This window comes from Lithohypha guttulata, assembly GCF_036872675.1.
Source record: "Lithohypha guttulata strain CCFEE 5908 chromosome Unknown scaffold_1, whole genome shotgun sequence".
Classification (NCBI taxonomy): domain Eukaryota; kingdom Fungi; phylum Ascomycota; class Eurotiomycetes; order Chaetothyriales; family Trichomeriaceae; genus Lithohypha; species Lithohypha guttulata.
The window spans coordinates 3,291,725-3,311,692 of NW_027042750.1; the positions used below are offsets into that span (position 1 = coordinate 3,291,725).

Below are 19,968 nucleotides of genomic sequence, written 5' to 3' on the forward strand. Positions count from 1 at the left end.
TACCAAGCGCGCGACGAGCACAGTTGTGTTCATACCTATATTTCAAGGCTCGGCAGCAGTGAAAAGAAGTTTGGCCGCAACACGCCGAATATAATTCCGTCGGTGCACGTTAAAGCCAACTATGGGGAACCCTCGCTTGCGATGGCCCCGGTAATTTGTGGAGGTGGGGTTGATCGTGCTCATCAGGAGCTATCTCTGGCGCCACAATCATCATGAATCAGCCGATTCCACTGCTAGTACCTCGCCGAGGCTCTTACTACATGGCTCTAGCTGCCTCTGCACGACTGCACCTTCCTGTGAGGGAGCAGCCTTCCACACGATGCTCGCCATGCGTTTAGCCACGGGACCACCTCTATTCGCATGCGCAATTGTACTACTGCTCCCCAAGCTTTCTTGCCTTTTGCAACATCTGCATCCCTCCACCATGTGCTGGCTCTGAAGCAGGGTCGCAAGATGCTGCCATCTCGTTGATGGCTTCCATGCGATCCTCCTCACCGAGTTTCAATCGCCTACATGGACGATCGGTCATCTAAAGGTACATTGAGGCGCAATGATGGCAGTCTGGACAAGGTCCACCCATCTGAACTACTCGAATTTGCGACGGTAGCAGACTCTGGGAGGATTGAGACAGCACCAACATTCGGGAGCGCCACCAATCATGCCACTAAAGAAAGGTTGGATAGAGGCGACGTTCGGAGAGAGAGCGTCACACGCTCGAACGATGATCTCTTCCGCGGTATGTCGGTCGCTATACCAGACTTGCGACGACTCTCCGCAGATGCACGAGCGCATACCGAAGCCGAGCACAAGATGACCTTTGTCCAAGGTTGCAGACTGTACCCAAAAGCTATAGCATGGTCAGTGTTATTGTCGGCAACGATTATAATGGAAGGTTTCGATCTCACCTTGATCTCCTCTTTCCAGGCCTTCCCGATTTTCAGGCGAACGTATGGTGAACCAGCTGACCCCAACGGTCGCAATCACCAAATCTCGCCTGCATGGCAGACTGGACTACAAAATGGTGCTATAGCTGGTGAGATAATCGGACTCTTTTTGAACGGATGGATAACCGATCGCCTGGGATACCAGCGCACAATGCTTGTCACGCTCGTGTGGATGTGTTTGTTCGTCTTTTTGGCATTCTTTGCCTTCAATATCGAGCTACTGATGGCCAGCCAAGTCCTTTGCGGGATACCTTGGGGTATTTTCCAGACTCTGTCCATGACCTATGCAGCTGAGATTATGCCTATAGCCCTGAGGGCATACCTTCTGGCGAATGTGAATATGTGTTGGTTGATTGGTCAGATCACGGCTGTGGGTATACTTAGAGGCTTCATCACTCTCCCTACACAATGGTCTTACCGCATACCTTTCTCTCTGGTAAGTGAAGCTTTGCGCACACATTTCCTCAGGAGATGGCCTTTGAATATTCCAACATCTTGGTTCGAGCTAACACCTAGTAGCAATGGGCATTTGCTGTGCCAATCTTGATCGGAGTACTCTTCGCTCCCGATAGTCCTTGGTGGCTAGTTCGACATGGTCGATATGACGCCGCCAAGAAAGCCATGTTACGCCTAACTTCTCGGAATGCCGGACAGCAATTCAATGTTGACGAGGCAATATCCATGTTGCGACACACGAATGAGGTGGAAAAATATCTCAACACCGAGTCAATGACATACCTTGATTGTTTCAAAGGTGTAAATCTAAGAAGAACAGAAATTGCTTGCATGGTATGGGCAGCACAGGCATTATGTGGTCTATCCCTCACAGGATGGGCGGCATACTATTACGAACAAGCCGGCTTCGCTGTGGACAACGCTTTCAATCTCTCCATCGGAATGTACGGACTGGGCATCATAGGTGGCATGTTGGCATGGGCATTGTTGCCCCGTGTCGGTCGTCGAAGACTCTATCTTGTCGGACTGATCGTCATGCAGCTAATCTTGATAGCGTCAGGCACGATAGGCGCTACACTTGTCGGTAAGAGGGGGTCGTGGGCGGTTGGCACCTTGCTGATTGTTCTCACCGGCATCTACGACGTCACAGTCGGCCCAGTATGCTACGTTCTTGTCGCAGAAATACCTTCAACCCGACTTCGAGTGAAGACTGTTGTCCTCGCACGTGTTGCCTACAACCTATTGAGCCTCGTGACCAACATCTTGACGGCAAGAATGCTCAATCCAACAGCTTGGAATTGGGCAGGGAAAGCGAACTTTGTCTACGCTGGCACAAACTTAATATGTTTGATATGGTGCTATTTCAGGCTACCTGAGACTATGGGGTTGAGCTATCTTGAGCTGGATATTCTGTTCGAGAAGAAGGCTAAGACGAAGAAGTTCAGGGAGTTCCAGGTGAATCTGGCAAACACAGGTTACTTCAGCTTGACGAGGCCAGAAAGAAGTGGTAGCGTGTGGAGAGGTTATTGAGCTTCATCAAACCAAATACATTGACTCGTCTTCTAGGTACTTGCCTTGTTCTGCTTCTGAAGTTTTCGTGTATCTCGTAGCGAGCTTCGTTCTCTTGGCCGCCGAATCCCTTGAAATGCAATCTTCGGAACTGTCGTTTGGTATTAGGTACTGGATGGACATACCTTGCGTTCAGAATTTCGTTACGTTGAGGCATGCACGAGTCTTCCTTGAAGGGTCATGACTGGGCGGTGTGTCTCAAGGTGGTATTGAAAATCCTTCTACGAGGCTCGTTGATCTTGCGTAACATGCAAGCCACAAGCACGTGAAGTGTCAGACATTTAATTTTGCATCGTCAATACATGTATCAGATCCTTGCTGTCCTAGGAAGACAGTCATGGTACGCCTACACTGTCTCACACCCTCCATGACCAGCGAAATCCATAACCATGCGTCTCATCAATACCTCCACCCTCGCCCTCGAAGACTTTACCGGCCATCTCAAGATCCCAGCCTACGCAACCCTCTCACACAGATGGCAGACCCGCGACCAAGAAGTCTCCTACCACGACTTCTTGTCCGGCGCGAAACGCAACACAAGTGGCTGGGCTAAGATTGTCGAGTGTTGTCGTGTCGCATTACTCCACGACCTTAGATACTGCTGGATTGACACCTGCTGCATTAATAAGGAAAGTAGTGCTGAAGAAAGCAGATCGATCAACAGTATGTTTACGTGGTACGAGCGGTCCAGGAAGGCTTTTGTTTACCTAGACGATGCGCATTGTGAAGACATCTCCACTATTCACAGTCTTAGGGGCGAGGAGGATTTCGCAGCGAGTCAATGGTTTACGCGTGGATGGACGCTTCAGGAGCTCATCGCACCAAGTAACATGACATTCTTCAATAGTAGATGGGAAGCGATTGGCACCAAGTACTCATTAGCTGAACTCATTTCCAGAATCACCAATATTCCCACCGATGTACTGCGAGGTGAACGCAGTCACCTAAGCTGTTCAGTAGCTCAAAGAATGTTTTGGATTGGGGACAGAGTGACTACAGTGATCGAAGACCAGGCATATTCGCTGCTTGGCTTGTTCAATGTAAACATGCCACTGATTTATGGCGAAGGCGAGAAGGCTTTCATGAGACTACAGGAGGAGATTATTCAGCGCTCGACCGACCAGACTATCTTCGCTTGGTCAGACCACAGCATGGAGAAAGGTGTTCTTGCTCCATCGCCAAAGTGCTTCCAGACACAGTATAGCAGTGGTCTCAGAGAAGTACCTGATTACTTCCCAGATGACCCTGCCTCCGATAGCTTTAACTTGGGAAATGCTGGCTTGTTGGTCGAATTTGTGCTCATTCCCTGGTCAATGAACACGTACCTGGCGCCCTTGCGCTGTTATGCATCCTCCACCTCTGGCTCGGATCAGCGTGTCTGTCTCATCCTCCGTCGCACGAAAGTCGCCAACCGTTTTGTCCGGATCAAGGTCAGCGACGAGGATCTTGTCCTACACAGGTATCTTCGTGTCCCTACTGATCCCAACCCTTCTTATTGGGACCGATCGCGCCTCTACAGACAGATCGTCATTGCTAGAGAGCCACTGATGAAGGTTGAAGATTGCTTCTATGGCTTCCATTTTGATTTCTTGTGTCCAAGCATGTTCGAGGCAGGATCGAGGCCGGACGCCACGGACGTGATTTGTGAATGTTCCTGGAATCGCAATATGCCCCGTCTTCAAATCAGTCACGGCACTTACCGCATTGCCGGTATTTTTCGCTTGAGCAAGAAACGATTCGGTACATCGTTTCTAGTCATGGGCTTTGATGCCGACTTCAACCCGTTCTGTTTCATTGCATCGCCACCATTCGGGCTGATGAAGACTTATCTCCCTTTGCTCAACGTGAAACGTGATATTATAGATCCCAAAGACGTCTCGGCCATGAGTGTCTGGGAGCGCTCCAGCTGGTTAGATGCCATGTATCTGCACAAGTACATCGATGAACTAATCAGGATGTCAAAAGAATCGGCGTTCGACTGGCAGGGACGTGCTGTGTCCCAGGGCCTCCTGCTTGGTGACCGCAACACATCGGAGGAAGTCTTTCAGGTCCCAAGATTTCAGTTGATGGTCATATTTAAGCTCGTAGAATCGCACCCAGAGAATAACTGGAAAATCACATTCAAGGACTTGCCACAGCCAGGAATGATGTTCTTACATGTCAGCTAACCACTTGTCGAAGTGCTACCATCTGATGGAATGCAAGTCGCCACTTTTCAGTCTCATGGTCATATTCCCTGATACAGCTGTGACCGTGCCTTGTACAAGATGGTTGATTTGTTCTTCCTTGACGCCTTCCCCCAGAGAAAGACAGCTCACCAGGCCCACATCAACTTGCTAGCCAATACTCGTTCACCTAACCTCTCATACAAGAAGGGGGTGACCCAGCTGTCGTTTGTTTTACTCATTCTTCCGAAAACAGCACCGCCTTTCCATGTCACAACTTCGGGGTCTAACTCTCTTGGTGGACGACTCACAACCACTTCTCTACTGTAGCCAGTCTCAGCGAGTATTCCCTGTAATGTGATCTCCATATGAGCACCCATGCCGGCAGTCTTTGAAGCACCGCCAACAAGGAGAAGAGAATTGTATAGGTCTTTCGTCTTGGCGGGACTACCACGAGCAGCGTGGTTGATAGAGCTTGTTATGGCATACGCAAGAGGGTATATCGGAAGGATATCGTCGCGTCGTTCGAGGTAGAAAGGATCTTGCTGTTGTGGTGTCGGATAGTGGTGTTCTGTAGTGTCCATCATTGTATCATCGCCCCCAGGCCTGAGCAGCGAGTCATCGCCAGGCATCGGAGTTCCGTTCTCGGTATGGCGTGGAGTACCGTTGTCAATCGGAGGAGTAGCTCTACGAATTGGTGAACTTGCACCAGATGGCGTTGGAGTGCCGTTCTCCAGCTCTTGAATACGTGCTATCGAAGGACGTCGAGAGTCAGTCTCGTCTCTGACAAGACCGTTTATACCGTTGGGCCTGGGTTTCAGAGCTTCGGGAACTGGTTCGGGTGGAACCAACGCTTTGAGAATCTCGCCTTGTGCGGTCGAAGTCGGGTCGTTAGCTTTTCCATCGTAGGTGTCATAGGATTTGCTAATGAGTCGCCGCCGTCCATCAAGCTTGCCTTTGTGGTCGAATAATTCGGGTCTGAAAAGAGTTAGACTCGGCAAAGCAACCTCATCGTAAATCTTGAAGCTATATTTACGAGTGTCCTGGCGCGGAGCTCGTAGGTGAAAGTCATATAGCTGCACTGAGATATCTGGCTCTACTATTGTACTGTATTTCTTCTTCAGCTCATTAGCTAACAGCCAGTCGTACCTTCGCTTGAGGTTGACGTCGGCATATGGGAAATGGTTGTAAATGATCATCTTGACAAACTGATCCGTAACATCATGTCCACCAAATTTGAGGTTGACACGTGAGTTTTCGATCACCATGCCATCCTCGACACAACAAACAGATGTCTTCTGAGCACCGATATCTACCACACAAGTTGTGGTGTACCCGGCGCCGAAGGAGGCAGCCAAGCTTTCCTGGATGAAGCAAACACGTGCGAGGCCGAGATCTTGAATCGCTAGGTCAAGTAGATGGGTAACATACGTCCTCTCGTAGTAGTCTGGAATTACGATGACACAGTTGTATTGAGCCCAATCCTTGCGCGTCCTGATCTCAAGTTTGAGCTCTGTGCGCACGGAATCCTCAATGATCAGACCAATGTCATTGTAGAGATTCCGTGTTGAGTCGTAGTCCTTCTCGTTGACCCATCCATGCCGTATAGGCCAGTGAAGTTTGTATCTAGGTTTTGATTCGTCTGGTATGCGCAAAGCTGCATTTCCTGCCACATAGGTTGGTTCTTTGCTTACGTCGGTCCAATCGATATGCATAGTATCGTTGTGCTCGTTGATGGTCTCATATGTCGCCCTTCTGTTGTAGCTGACCACCATGTCTCGTGACTGTGGAAGGACCTTGAGCTTGTTCATGCGCATTCGCACTTTGAGTTCGTTTGAAGCCGCCACAAACTTAGCTGCAAAGGCTTCGCCAAACCTCTTCTCGGGTACCGGCTCAACAAGGCCACTGTCAAGTTTCCGTCGTTTCGGCGCAGGTTCACCATCGTCCTCCTCCATTTCACTCATTTGTGCTCTCCGAGCGATAACCATGGGCACAGTCTTCGGCAAAAGGTCGCTCGCGAGTCCAATCCGTAAGTTCTCGCTTCCAGGATGTATTACAATAGTTCTGTTTCCGGCGGAGATTTCATCCTCCTCTTCTTCATCGTCCTCGTCCATATCCACGTCCCCATCTTCGTTCACCTTGCCGCCGTGAGCAAGAGCCCGATCTCGATCTTTCGCATTCTTAATCATCCGTAATCGTGCTTCATCTTGTTGCGTTCTGACCGCAAGGAACTGCTCATCTCGCTTGAGGAAATCGACGTAGTAATTCTTTTGGTTAATAGGCTGTATGACTGGCCACGAACTTTGTTCCATATTGTTGTCAGTACGCTCGAGGCCTAAGTTTCTGGTCAGTCTGGCACGGGGATATTTGCTACGAGAAAATATACCTTCCTCCCTTAGGAGAGCCTGCTCAAATTAGTATAAACTCGTTTTATGTCTCATATTAATGTGATCACTCACCTTCCCACTCTTCTTACCCACCATCTTGGCTGAACAGCGAGTCCGTCTCCTCTACGATCCAATACTCGAGATCAGACAATTCGACGCAATTAGCGACGAGGCAATAATTCACAGCAATTGTCGTGCATACGTGGTAGATGACGCGCTACGCGTCAGTAAGGTGAAATCCTGACTCATTATCCAACGTTCATACTCTGGTAAATGACTCGTTCTGTGGTTGGCCTTTTGATATATGGCAGACTTGCCTCTTCGGGAAGCTCTTCCATCGCACCTGCATCTTCCTACGTCACTTGTCGATCCTCATTCAACAGCTACTCGATTTTCTTATACGTTGATTACCCCTCCCCGAATGACCTTGGTGGGCCGATGAAACTTCGTGGGAAACTCTCGGGCTGCCTCGTGCAATGTCCCTGCAGTAGCAGTTCCATATGCCTTGGAACTCGTAATCATTCTGCGTGTCCAATGATGAACGCTGAGGGGCACTCAACGCTTCAGAGACAGAAGCGTTCAGAACGTATGTGTTGACGAGTGGTAGGTAGGCTATATCATCTTCGTGTCCTGTGTAACACTGCAGTTTCGAAAGTTCAAGTCCAGTGCCTAGCGCATGATCTTTACCCTCAAATTCACATTGTAGCATCTAGGTTTGACCATGGCTGCGTCCACTGCCTCCAGTTCTGTCCTGCAAGATCCTAATCGAAAAGATTCACTCGATCCCAGGAACGACATAGTAGTTCAAGAAGACCACTACATCGGCATCGATGTAGGAACAGGAAGCGCAAGAGCCTGTATCATAAATTCAAAGGGCGACATTGTGGGATTGGCATCGAAGAATATTGGATTGTGGCAGCCCCAAACAGGTTACTATGTATGACCTTCTCGACAAGGAAAAGAGCTGCTGCTTACTACTTCAATAGGAACAATCTACAAGTGATATATGGCGTTGCATCTGTGACAGCGTCAAGCAAGCCGTTACTCAGAACAACGTCAATGTCAACTCGATAAAGGGTATTGGCTTTGATGCTACCTGCTCCCTCGCTGTCTTCACCCACGACACAGACGAACCAGTCTCAGTGAGTGGGCCGAATTTCGACAAGTCCGGCAACGACCACAATGTGGTACTTTGGCTAGATCATCGACCTGACGAAGAGACCAAGAAGATAAACGCCACGAAACATAACCTCCTGAGATATGTCGGTGGGACCATGAGTATAGAGATGGAAATACCAAAAGTTTTGTGGCTGAAGAACAATATGCCCCGAGAGCTGTTCGACCGCTGCAAATTTTACGACCTGACCGATGCTCTGGAGCACTTGGCCACTGGCAACGAGAAGAGGAGCTACTGCAGTGTGGTCTGCAAACAAGGTTTTGTGCCTGTAGGCGTAGATGGCAGTGTGAAAGGTTGGCAGGAAGACTTCTTAAAGGAAGTTGGTCTTGAAGACCTCTGTGAGGACAACTTTAAGCGCCTGGGAGGTGTCGATGGAGTAGTAAGCCTGAATCCTGTGCAAAGCCGGACGATCTTCTAACTGTTGCAGAACGGAGAGTATCTCTCCGCTGGTGAACTCGCTGGCGTCCTATGCGAACGAGCAGCAACAGAGCTTGGTCTGCCTCCTGGCATCGCAATCGGTTCTGGAGTCATCGATGCCTATGCTGGCTGGATCGGCACTGTGGGAGCCAAGGTAAAGTTGTCAGATGACCAGCTCGACACCGACATTCCTAAAAACGACCAAGCACAAGCCTTCCACAGATTAGCGGCGGTAGCAGGCACCTCGACCTGCCATCTCGTCATGTCCAAAGAGCCAGTCTTCGTCAACGGTGTCTGGGGTCCATACCGAGACAGCATCATACCCGATTACTGGATGGCCGAGGGTGGCCAGTCTGCCACTGGTGAACTTCTCAAACATGTGCTAGAAACACACCCTGCATATTCCCAAGCACTTTCGTCCGCCGAGTCACTCAACACGAACGTCTACGATTATCTGAACCAACATCTTCTCGACCTAAAAGAAGCTCGCAACGCTCCGTCGTTAGCACATCTCGGCAAGCACTTCTTCTTCTACGGCGATCTATTCGGCAACAGGTCTCCAATCGCCGATCCAAGCATGTCAGGCAGCGTGGTCGGTCTATCCTCAGATAAATCCATCGACGGCCTCGCCCTCTACTACTATGGCACAATGGAGTTCATAGCTCTGCAAACACTCCAGATCGTCTCAACCATGAACAAAGCTGGCCACCAAATCACATCCATCTTCATGTCCGGCTCGCAATGCCAGAACGAGGTCCTCATGTCCCTCATCAGCACAGCATGTGATATGCCAGTCCTGATACCGAGATACGTACACGCGGCTGTCTGTCACGGCGCTGCTATGCTAGGTGCCAAGGCCGCTTCGGCTGATGCAAATGGCAAGACTGAAGATTTGTGGAGTATCATGGATCGCATGAGTAAACCTGGTAAGACTGTGAAGCCTACGCCGACGAAGGGTGTCAAGGAGTTGTTGGATGTTAAGTATACTGTCTTTTTGGAGCAGTGTGAGCGACAGAGGGAGTTCAGGAAAATGGTGGACGATGTTGTCAGTAAGACGACTTAAAAGCATGAATGAATTTTGAGTCTCTTCTTGCAAGGACAGTACTACTGAACACATAGACTGATTTCGGACGCCTCATCAACCAAAGATTATATCTGGTACAGGTAAGGTAGAGAACAGGAGCAAGCTTAATAAAAATCACAAGGTGGAATTCTACTCGTGTGTGATGCTCTTATCATGGAATGCTTCGTATTGTGCGCCTGCTCAAACTATTCGAGATAACAATCTACTCATCAGCCACCTGCAATCCCTCTCTCAATCCCTCAACCTTCAGCTCTTCCCCAGTCGCTCTCCTATAGATGTCCTTGACGTCATCCGTAGTCGTCTCAAAATGCGACGTAGCATCATAAGACTTGCTAATATAAATGCCATCCTTGCTACCATCCTCAACAGGCTCATACAACGGAATCGGTGGACCCATGAACTTCTCCTCAATTCTGCCCAATCTATCCAGACCTGGCTGCAACTCAAGGTGATGGTTGGCGCTGCTCTCTGCTATCGTCGACACGATCGCGATGTAGTACCCTTTGGGACAGACGTTGTGTGCAGATGAAACCATGGCGATGTAAATGTCGCGCTTGCGGCCAACTTGGCTTTGAGGGATGATGAGTTGGAGGGAGTCGGAGTCGGCGGTGCGCTCGATAGGGTGGTTGAGGATACATATGCATTTGAGGAGGTAACCTGTGACCCTTGTCTTGCCTGGGAAGTAAGATGGGTCACCCAGGATCATCTTGGTCTTGGTCTCAAATTTCATGGCTTGGTCCTCGTTGCCACGCTCGAGCATGGTGGCCTTGATGCCGGAGACTTTGTTGCCGTCGTAGAGGATGTCGTCGACGGATGTGTTGAGCATGTAGGTGCCGCCGTAGATGGCAGAGAGTCGGGCGAAGCCTTGGGGGAGCTCGCCGAGACCATAGAGTGGGTAGATGTATGGGGATTTGCCGTATCGGGCCATGGAGTTGGCGTATAGACGGATGCGCTCTATTGTTTCCATTGCTTGTCCTTTGTTGTTGATGTACTCGTCGGATTGGTAGAGGGCCATGCTGTGACCGATGAAGTCGCGGGTGGTGGCTTCGAGGCCGAATTTGTCGTAGACGTCCTTCATGCTGCAAGCTGGTATGTTGAGACCTGGCATGGCATGTTAGTATCCTGTTGTCTGCTCTTCATGTTCTACGTCCACGTACCTTGATGCGTGCTAGGATTGTTTGCATCGAAATTGCCTACCCACTGCAGGAAATTCTTTGCCCGTCTCTTTTCAAACAACCCCATCAAAGGACTCGACAGTGCTTCCGACGCAGAGGAAGGAACTTTCGCAACTGTTGCTCTGGAGCCTGTGCCTTGCTGTACAAAGGAGCCTGCAATCTGTCTGAATTCGAGGTAGCGGGTGACATCGGTCGAAACAAGGATGTTGGTCAACTCGCCGTTGGCCATAAGCAGTTTGGGTACTAGGTCGACGTTCCAGTCGTTGACTCTGCCGTACTTCTTCCATGGCTCGCTGCCCTGGCCTTGGTTGCCATATTTCTTGAAAAGCTGCGATGTTGTTAGGACTCGGATGGCACAACGTTCTTTCGAGACGCATACGTACAGCTTCGATGTTTAGAGATGCTGATTCACTGCACATATGGTCAGCCACTAGTTGTCTCAATGGTCGAGCAAGACCTACCCTCCATAGTGGTCGTTGCGGTCAATGTGTAAGACTTTCTTGCCCTTGACACTCAGCACACTAGCATTCAGTCAGTACACAAGGGCTTTAGGAGATTGAAGACCGTACACACCCAGACAAGACACACTCGGTCAAGCCTGTTATAAGATCAGGTCAACGTTGCTCGTGTTTACAGCGACCATTGCGGGGTTGAATTACCTGTTCCAAGCACTACAACGTCGTATTCTGGTGCGATTTCATCCATACTGAGTAGTATTGCCAGGTAGAGACGAAGGTTTCTGGAAATGCTCAAACGTTGGCTGAAAGCTTGACGACAGTATATCTCGTACAAAGTGGCCAGTCGGTGAGGATTAAGTCATATGTGCCTGGTGGAGCATGCGGGCGAAATGCAGGCCTTCACCAGAAAGGGAAGGATTCGCAGTCTCCAAACATGCTTTATATACAACAGAAGATTAGATAAGGATTGAAAGAGTTTCGTTGTCTTTACTAGAGACTAAGGCCTCCACGATTGCTCACAATTAAAGACGACCTGTAAGTTAGACGTTGATGCCATGCCCAAGAGCTCATGAGGCTTCCGATCAACTCCAATCCAGCACCAATCGCTTCTTAGATTCAAGACCACCACATTAAACCTGACCTGACGCCTTGTTATAACGTACACCATTTATGGGAAGCCTGTTTGAGAAGCAAATGACACATGTTTGCCCTTGGCCTTTTCCTTCCTTCTCTCTTCAGCCAGACGTTTCCTAGCCTGCTCAACCTCCAGCTCACGCTTCGCACGACGTTCCTCCTAGGTACTGCCGCTCGTAGTTGCTGCGCCAACGTTGGCAACACCAGCACCACCTCCACTCCCATTCATCAACTTCGCAGCTTGTACAGCACTGACTTTGTGCGCCCATCCGGCAGCTGGTTGATTCTTCCGCACGGTTCGTACTTCGTCGGTGGAAAAGCCTGGTATCCGCATATTGTATTGTCTTTCAAGCACAACCATGCAGTCGCGCGGTTCGAGAGAAGTTGCACCTCGTAGCTTCGCGAGTCGACAACCAGAGGTGATGACGTCTTCGACAAAATCGTCAAGCAGGTTCAGACAAATCTGTGTTCATGTTAGCGGAGCTTCTAATGGTGAGGGTATGCAACTTACCTCCTCGGCTTCAGGTGTGAGCTGATCGTCAGAATTGGGGCCCACTACTTCTCGTACCAAATCGTGCAACTTTTTCTTAGATAATAAATGACCGTCTTCACTCTGTTCCAGGACATAACCCGGAAATGTTGTGAGTGCTGGCTGAGCAATCTGACCAGGGAGACCAACGTTTGCACCACCATTCAAAGTGGGTCGAGAAGGTGGCATTTGAACAGGTGTAGGATCCGCAACTTGTAGATTCTTGGGGATGGGTGGAGGATGTGCTTTCATACCATTCACAGCGCTACTAAGTGGGTGGGCGTTGGCTGTCACGTTAGGATGTGCGTGCGAAGCCTGCACGCCAGTTTGTACAGAAGGATGAATCGCGCTTGGTGGTCCTGGTTGCGTGGCAGTAGAAGGTCGACTTGCGTTGGGTTGGGCAATCATCATTGGGTTTTGCTGAACTTGTTCAATAGGTGTTGATTGCGAACCAGACGTCACTGTGCCTGCGGGTTGTGACGCGCCTGGAGCAGTCACTGAGTTCGTAGCGTTAGCGCGAGCAGCAGCTTGCGCTGTGGCGATACTGTACGCCTGAGGTCCCGCTTGCACTTGCTGACCCGCACCTTGACCTTCACTTTGGTTTTCACCACCTGTCACTACTGGCTGTGCACCAGGCTGGGTGAATTTCTGTTGCGGCCTATTGTTTTTGAATTGCTCCTGCTGTTCCTTGAACTTCTCCATGAAACTTTGAGCTTCTCGTATTGCTTTGTCGCATTGTGCAAGCTTATGGGATAATCCATTATGTTCGTCTTGTGTGAGCGGATTTCCAGTCGCAGCTCGACTCTGCGCAGCTCGCTGCAATTCGGTCTTCTTGTTCTTGGCCATTTGGGCTCTTTGAATGGCTTGGCCGTATCTAGCTTTGGCTTCTTGCAGCCACTGAGTGGCTTGAGCAGAGCCTTCGGTCATCGCTGGAGGATAACAAAAGGTTTGCTGGTTAACTCTTTGCTGAACCTCGGGGAGGAGTTGTGCGAACGAAAGTGCGCTGTTTGCTTGTTGTGCCTGAGTCGCACCAGTCGCCTGCTGGCCTTGACCTTGACTTTGGTTCTGACCTTGGGTTTGACCTTGACTCGCCTGTTTAGCTTGTGCCTGTGCCTGCTGTCGTTCCTTGAACTGTTTCATGCCCTGCATCAGCTGAGCAGACAGCCTCGTCAATTCCTGCAGCGCTTGTTGATATCTCGGATCGTTCGAATTACTGCCAGAATTTGTTATGAATTCCCAGAGTCTCGATACTTTGCCCTCGGTTTCCTGCTTCTGTGCAGTTGTGAGGTGAGGCAGCCTGGCCACTTGTTCTGGTCTTATCAGATTCTGAAGGCTCTGTCCACCTGGCCGAGGGGCCTGCGCCTGGGCAGGTGCGCCTCCGTTCATAACTGCGGCGCTCAAAATGTTTCCTGCCTTCCCATGCAAGGCGTCCAAAGATCGCTTCGGTTGTGTGCAGCTGTGTGGTACAGAAGGGTCGATACGTCAGAACGCTGTCAGGCAGATGATTGTTGTGGCACCAATGAATTCTATCAGCTAGATAACGACAGGTACGTTCCGATCTATGTTATGTGACAGATCCGATGGTCGCGTGGTGATTAGCAAGAATAGATCGGGTATAAAGTAGATTTCTAGGTGAACAATTTCAATGGTTTCCGACTCTGAGTCAATTCAAGCAGTAATAATACAAACAGATCGAAAGACGTGAGCAGACTGTGGTACAGTTCAAGTTGAAGTTAGCAGGCAGGCACGACCTTTGGTTCAGACTCCCCATTCCGTGGTCTCTACTCTTTATTCCGTCAACTCCTTATCAGGCAAGTCGACCGAACTCGTTCATCTCGAAAGTGATGTACAATCGTGAGATCTGTCTCAGTCTCAGCATGCACACGCATTACTGTGAAAATCCCAACCTTTATCACTTCGAAGCCCTAATAGCTCATCAAGGCTTGATCACGGCGAGGTGTGCGTTGTGGACAGAACAACCAAAAGGATGTATAGCAAGTTCTCGAGAACACTCTCCAGCTTCGACCTAGAGTTCTATCCTCATAGCCCAAATCGTGCTCGCATACCCAGAATCTCGTATTCCATTTGGAGTAGAACAAAATCATCGAGATGACCATCACGAAGGTTCAACGACCAAGACGAATCACCAGGACTTATCGGAGAAATCCACCTTGCGTTGTCGCGTGCTCTGTGTGGCTTGCGAATGTCAAAAGGATCCGTCGCAGGCCAGACCTTCTTACCGTCATTTGAGTCAACTTCTTGGCTGTCTGTCTCATTCATTTGGTATTAAGGTATTCTCTCATCCTGTTGTACATGTTCTGTGTCTGCTCTGTGCTGATAGCTACCAGGACCTAAAAATGCAGCTGGCCAAAAGGAAGGTTGACTGGCAGCATCTGGAAACATGAAGGACGGCTGTGCGAGTGGAGAAGGTTGTGTCGCGGCCATCATATCGTCGTCCGTTGTCGCTTGAAGCGTTGTTGGCTGTACGTTCTGTCCTGGTCTTCGATCAGTTGTCCTCAACTCCGCACTCGCATTGGCTTGAGCAGGAAGGCCATCATCCTGCGAAGTCCATCTCTGCTCATACGACTCTATGAATCTGTTCCTCCCTTCTGTATCCAGACTTGGACTGGTACGTGGAGCCCCTTGAGCTGAAAGTGAGATCGAGCTATGTGCCGCTAGAGCCTTCAACCGCAGAATGTGAGCTGACAACTCTGCCCACTCAGGTCCAACCTGACCTCGAAGATTAACGGCATCTATGAGTGCCTTCACGTGGCTATCTGTGCCGTATTGTGATCTCAAAATTGATAGAGTGCTAGCATCGACCTTTTCTGTACCTCTGTACCGCTAGTGCCCCCAGGAGGCAGTAGTGGCTCAATTGCTAGCGCTGGCACCTCTATTGAGCCTGATGGTATGTCTCTTGTTCTCTCTATGATGGCGTCGATCGAACCGTTCTGCAAGCTACAGTGCTGATGGTAGCCCTTGGTGGTCTTTGCTCCAGCACTTTGTTCAGGATGAGCTTCGTGCAATGGAAGTGGATTTCGTCTTCGACTTCAGGTGTACCCACTGCGCTCGTATCGGCCCGTGTCTCTGATACAAATTCGCTATCCTCATCGGACCCTGCGTCAAAAGGCTCATCATGATGTACACCGCTCTTGTAATAGACTCTTCTTTCCCACTGATACTGCACACTTTCCCACCCACCGGGACTGTTCTTGATCTGAGGATGCTTGTCTTTGATGTGTTTCAGCAGACTTGATGCGCGAGGCGATGCACGCCCTGGAGTTCGCACTTTAAAGTGAACACCAGGACATAAACGACATCCCCAACGCAGCACTTTCTGGCATACTTGTCCTCGAGTTGGCGATACGACCTCTACTTTGCTGGGATTGAGGTCGCTTGGTCACACCGTTGAGATTTTTGGACTCCAACATGCGGTGACGGTGAAGAGACAGATTTGGATCCATGATCTAAGAAATGTCAATATTCAAGGTTGGAAAGTCGCAGAAAATGCGATAAATTAGAAGAATACGTCAAATATGCTGTGAGAGGTAAACAAAGGCGGGTGTTTGATGGAATCATAGTGAGGGTCAGGAGTGACATAGTGAAAAGATGTAATAGTCTATTTTCCAGTTGTCTTCTTCACTAATTACTGTCAGTTTCCCATGTTTTTAAGCAGCTGATAGCAACTTCCACGAGTACTGAAGAGACGCCATAGGCAGAAGCATAGAAGGCTTCGGAAATGCTTCAGGGTATGTGGATCATCTAGACATGCTAAATAGTCCAGATTGAAAACAACAAGGTTGCCCTGCTTCTTCTGCTCAAAATACTGCATGTTCGGAATCATCGATGTGAAAGTAGTGTAGAAACACGTTGCGATTTTGAAAGCCAGCCGAGCTTCGAGAACGACGTGGACTGTCAGGTCTCCATCGCTCAGACGCGGTCACCTTGGACATCGATGCGTGACCACACATGACATTAGTCGATCCAGCTCGATGTGCAGTTCTGCAACTTATGAGATGTAGTGATTGCGTTGTGAGACCACGCGACACTGACAGCGATCTTGAGATGCATCGGAAATAAAATTGACCCGAGAGGTTAAAAATGGGGTTTTATGGAAACCCTAGAAAGCCTGCCCCTCGGTATCATCCTCAACACCACGCCGCCATAGTCGTTCAGGCTATCGTCCGATGTCTTTACCATATACTAGTAAGTCACACAGGACATACTGATAACAACACATCGCAGATTCACAAGGAGCTTATTCGATTACTCCGGCGCCCTGCGTGTGCTTCACACCAATACCTCGCATGATGTATCGTAGTATTCATACACCCGCTGGGTCCAGGGCATCAAGTTTCAAGTAATTCAACATTCGGAGGTCATTGAGGTAGCGTTGCAAAAGAGAACGATCCTCTGCAGGACCTCATGAGATCCCATGTTCAGTGAGAGTCTTTACTGAAATGTGGCCGTCATACATGGTCGTTGTCTTCAGCCAGGATTGTATAGCAAGCCCGTTCGTGTTTGTTACCATTGACCTGTCTGACACTTTTGTCTAATCGTGACAGGTTTACAAGTCAATCATGTGTCTACATACCACTATCACTACCCAGATGATATCTTGTTGGTTTGATTGTCTTTGCCACAATAGTGGTTCACAAACATCTGCGGAACGATGGCAATATGGGTCTATCATTGAGAACCTACACCGATTTCTCTTCAACACAAAAGGTTGAGAATTCGCTTTGTTGTATCCTCCTGAAAAACACCAGCACTGACTGCCAACTGTTCACATTGCAGAATAGAATGTTACTCGATACTAATGCTCAGCATGACACAAACCTCTTATCAACAGAATATTCACATGCCGACCTGGAGCTCTTGGCCAAGACTGCCTCTGATGTATTAGCACAATTGCAAAGTTTCAGAGAGAGTGTACTAGAGACAAGAGAAGATCGAAAACCCGGAGAACAGTTCGAACAGGGATCGAGTGCATTACTTCAGCGGGTCTCCGAGACTTTCGAGGCAAAGGACTGGACGACCCTCGATCGCAACCAGCTGAAGCACGAATGCAAAATACGCGGGATCAACATAAACGGCTTCAGGCGCAACGAGCAGTATGTCCGCAAACTTCAGGAGTATATAGATGCACAGAACAAAAGAGTGGTACCTGCTCAACCCACGAACGATGTGCAAGCTTCCACCTCAAGCCTACCATCGACTGTACAGCCAAAAACACTGCCAGCCATAGGAAGGACCTTGACAGAAGCAGCTGACTATCTCACTCTCGTTCGGAGTCGATTTGAAGGTCAGGCCGATTCCAGCGAATACATCCGTCTTCTCGAGATTATGAGAAACTTCAAACACCGCACGATTGACACTCCGGGTGTTATTGCTGGAATCTCGGAGCTCTTCTAGGGTCATGGTGACCTTCTCGCGGGAATTAAACCGTTCTTGCCTGCCGATTATCAACACATGCTCGTGGTTCCAGAATGAGCTACACGTCTACACGTAGCAAGACGGAAGCGCTTGGCCGAAACTCTTGAGAGCTCGTTGACAGGCTGTTCGTGCCTTCCGTGTCCAGTCACGAGGACGCGAAGATCCTCTTCTCGTTGCACTTGCCAACCTCAGTTCTTGAAGCGTCCGTGTTTGATCGTCTCCATTTGCGGTCCTGCCGGGGTTTCATCGTCCTCTGTGTTCTCTTCCTCTTCGTCATCTCATAACTCCGCGGACCGTCAAAAACATCGGTCACCAAAAACATCAATATTAGCCATTACTTGGTGTTGTTATATATTGCTATATAGCTGAATAATAGCTGCATTTATATGAGGATCTAAAACGTATACTTCTTCCTCTTTCTCTTCCACCTCTTCCACCTCGTTATCGTCGTCGTCGTCGCTGCTGTCGTCGCGTACGGGCACTAGAGGACTATATGACCCTAGCTGAACGTCGACAAGATCAATAAATCGCTTATTGACATTGACTGCTTGTCGACGAGTGTTTTTACCAGCTGCCTCAGCCAGCTTGCTGGCGAGTGTGTTCCTCTCTTATTCCGCAGTCGCTAGCTTAAATATAGTATGTTCCAATCTCTTACCTATTTTATTAACCATAGTACGTACTGCGCGAGGGACGGTCGTCGTCGCAGCGATAGTCAATAAGGCTTAAACAGCTTGGGCATGGTTGCGTGGTGTAAGCTATATATTCCACTCGGACGACGGGTCAGCAATTGGTGGTTTAGGCGTAGAAGGTCGCTGGGTCAGTTGTGACAATATCCAGCGAGTTTCGACCACTTTAGACGGTTTATATGGCCACAGCCCTGTCGCCCTAAAACCTAATTTAATATTAGACGATATAATAGCGTCCTTACGCGCCTATACGAAGCGTTTTATAAATATAGCTTTCACGTAGGGCGACCAGTTATTATATACCGTTTCCCTAGCGACTAATATACGAAACTTACGCTTAAGCGACGAGAATATAGTTATATTAAGCGGCTACGTAAAATAGCTTATATAGGCAATAAGGTAGACGATATATATACGATTAGTAATCGTATATCGCATAAACTCGTCCGTTATATATAATTTATAACCGTTATAGACTAGCAGTCGCTATTAACCGTTAAGGAGGTTAATAGCCGTCTAAGGGACGAATATACACTTTAGCTATTAAAGCGTTACCTTATTCGTCGTAAAGGTATAGTTAATAACAGTATAGTACTAGTTAGGCGTCTCTTCAGCGATAAACCACTACTGTTGTATATACTTGCCCTTAAAGATTAACAATAGTTAGATTAACCGACCGTCTATACAGACATACTTAATAGACGTTGCCTATTTATATTCATAAGGACGTTTAATAATAGATATATTAGTATCGTAGCGACTAACTATATTCTAGTTACTACACCTATTTAAAGCAGTACCAACTTCGTCTATATTCTAAATATACGACTCTTAAATATTCTTACTATTGTATATAGTAAACAGCTCGTTAAACCACCGTAGTATACTGTCACGACCAATATACAACCACGGCACAAAGTGTACTAATTAAGAAAGGGCGTTCAGACTAGCCTAGCTAGGGGAAGGTTTAGCGAAGTTACGAGCGACGGACGACCCGGTTTAGGTATAATGTTAGAATATTAGTAATATTAGGTTAAGACCTGATATTATAATATTATAAATATACTAGAAGAAATATAGGATATATATATATCGTAGGTTAGGCGTAACTAATATTTTATAGTTATTCTATAATTAATCTCTCTTACTAATTCTACTAGTACCTTTTAAGTACCTTTCTATCGTGTTTACACTTCTTATTATTAACTAGCTAATATACCACTCCACTACCTATGATTAGACCTACTTACCCTAGGCCTAGGAACTTACGTAATATATACCCTCTTTTATAATATACTATACTCTTCTATAATTAATAGACTTACCTACTTTAGTTTTAACAGCTAGCGTCCG

At 48.4% G+C, this 19,968-nt stretch overlaps 7 protein-coding genes across 7 annotated transcripts; 4 read left to right on the plus strand and 3 right to left on the minus strand.

Moving 5' to 3' along the window:
* Positions 1-513: 513 nt before the first annotated feature.
* LTR64_001204 (uncharacterized protein) lies at positions 514-2,429 on the plus strand (the record flags this gene model as incomplete). The annotated part of the gene is made up of 2 exons (XM_064895585.1): positions 514-1,380; positions 1,464-2,429. 2 exons carry the CDS (start codon positions 514-516, stop codon positions 2,427-2,429), a joined length of 1,833 nt encoding a protein of 610 aa, XP_064758272.1.
* A 428-nt stretch (positions 2,430-2,857) lies between these two features.
* On the plus strand, positions 2,858-4,636 carry LTR64_001205 (uncharacterized protein; the record flags this gene model as incomplete). Its single annotated transcript, XM_064895586.1, has 2 exons — positions 2,858-3,131; positions 3,180-4,636. 2 exons carry the CDS (start codon positions 2,858-2,860, stop codon positions 4,634-4,636), a joined length of 1,731 nt encoding a protein of 576 aa, XP_064758273.1.
* A 146-nt stretch (positions 4,637-4,782) lies between these two features.
* ARP8 (Actin-like protein arp8) lies at positions 4,783-7,116 on the minus strand (the record flags this gene model as incomplete). Its single annotated transcript, XM_064895587.1, has 3 exons — positions 4,783-6,968; positions 7,020-7,038; positions 7,093-7,116. The coding sequence occupies 3 exons, from the start codon at positions 7,114-7,116 to the stop codon at positions 4,783-4,785; spliced, it is 2,229 nt and encodes a 742-aa protein (XP_064758274.1).
* A 625-nt stretch (positions 7,117-7,741) lies between these two features.
* Positions 7,742-9,677, plus strand: LTR64_001207 (uncharacterized protein; the record flags this gene model as incomplete). Its single annotated transcript, XM_064895588.1, has 3 exons — positions 7,742-7,957; positions 8,007-8,576; positions 8,625-9,677. 3 exons carry the CDS (start codon positions 7,742-7,744, stop codon positions 9,675-9,677), a joined length of 1,839 nt encoding a protein of 612 aa, XP_064758275.1.
* A 223-nt stretch (positions 9,678-9,900) lies between these two features.
* Positions 9,901-11,578, minus strand: GDI1 (Rab GDP dissociation inhibitor alpha; the record flags this gene model as incomplete). The annotated part of the gene is made up of 6 exons (XM_064895589.1): positions 9,901-10,799; positions 10,856-11,201; positions 11,257-11,284; positions 11,335-11,394; positions 11,447-11,471; positions 11,533-11,578. 6 exons carry the CDS (start codon positions 11,576-11,578, stop codon positions 9,901-9,903), a joined length of 1,404 nt encoding a protein of 467 aa, XP_064758276.1.
* A 546-nt stretch (positions 11,579-12,124) lies between these two features.
* TAF12 (Transcription initiation factor TFIID subunit 12) lies at positions 12,125-13,879 on the minus strand (the record flags this gene model as incomplete). Its single annotated transcript, XM_064895590.1, has 2 exons — positions 12,125-12,427; positions 12,476-13,879. The coding sequence occupies 2 exons, from the start codon at positions 13,877-13,879 to the stop codon at positions 12,125-12,127; spliced, it is 1,707 nt and encodes a 568-aa protein (XP_064758277.1).
* A 3,294-nt stretch (positions 13,880-17,173) lies between these two features.
* On the plus strand, positions 17,174-17,908 carry SIN3_1 (Transcriptional regulatory protein sin3; the record flags this gene model as incomplete). Its single annotated transcript, XM_064895591.1, has 1 exon — positions 17,174-17,908. The coding sequence occupies one exon, from the start codon at positions 17,174-17,176 to the stop codon at positions 17,906-17,908; it is 735 nt and encodes a 244-aa protein (XP_064758278.1).
* Positions 17,909-19,968: the final 2,060 nt, after the last annotated feature.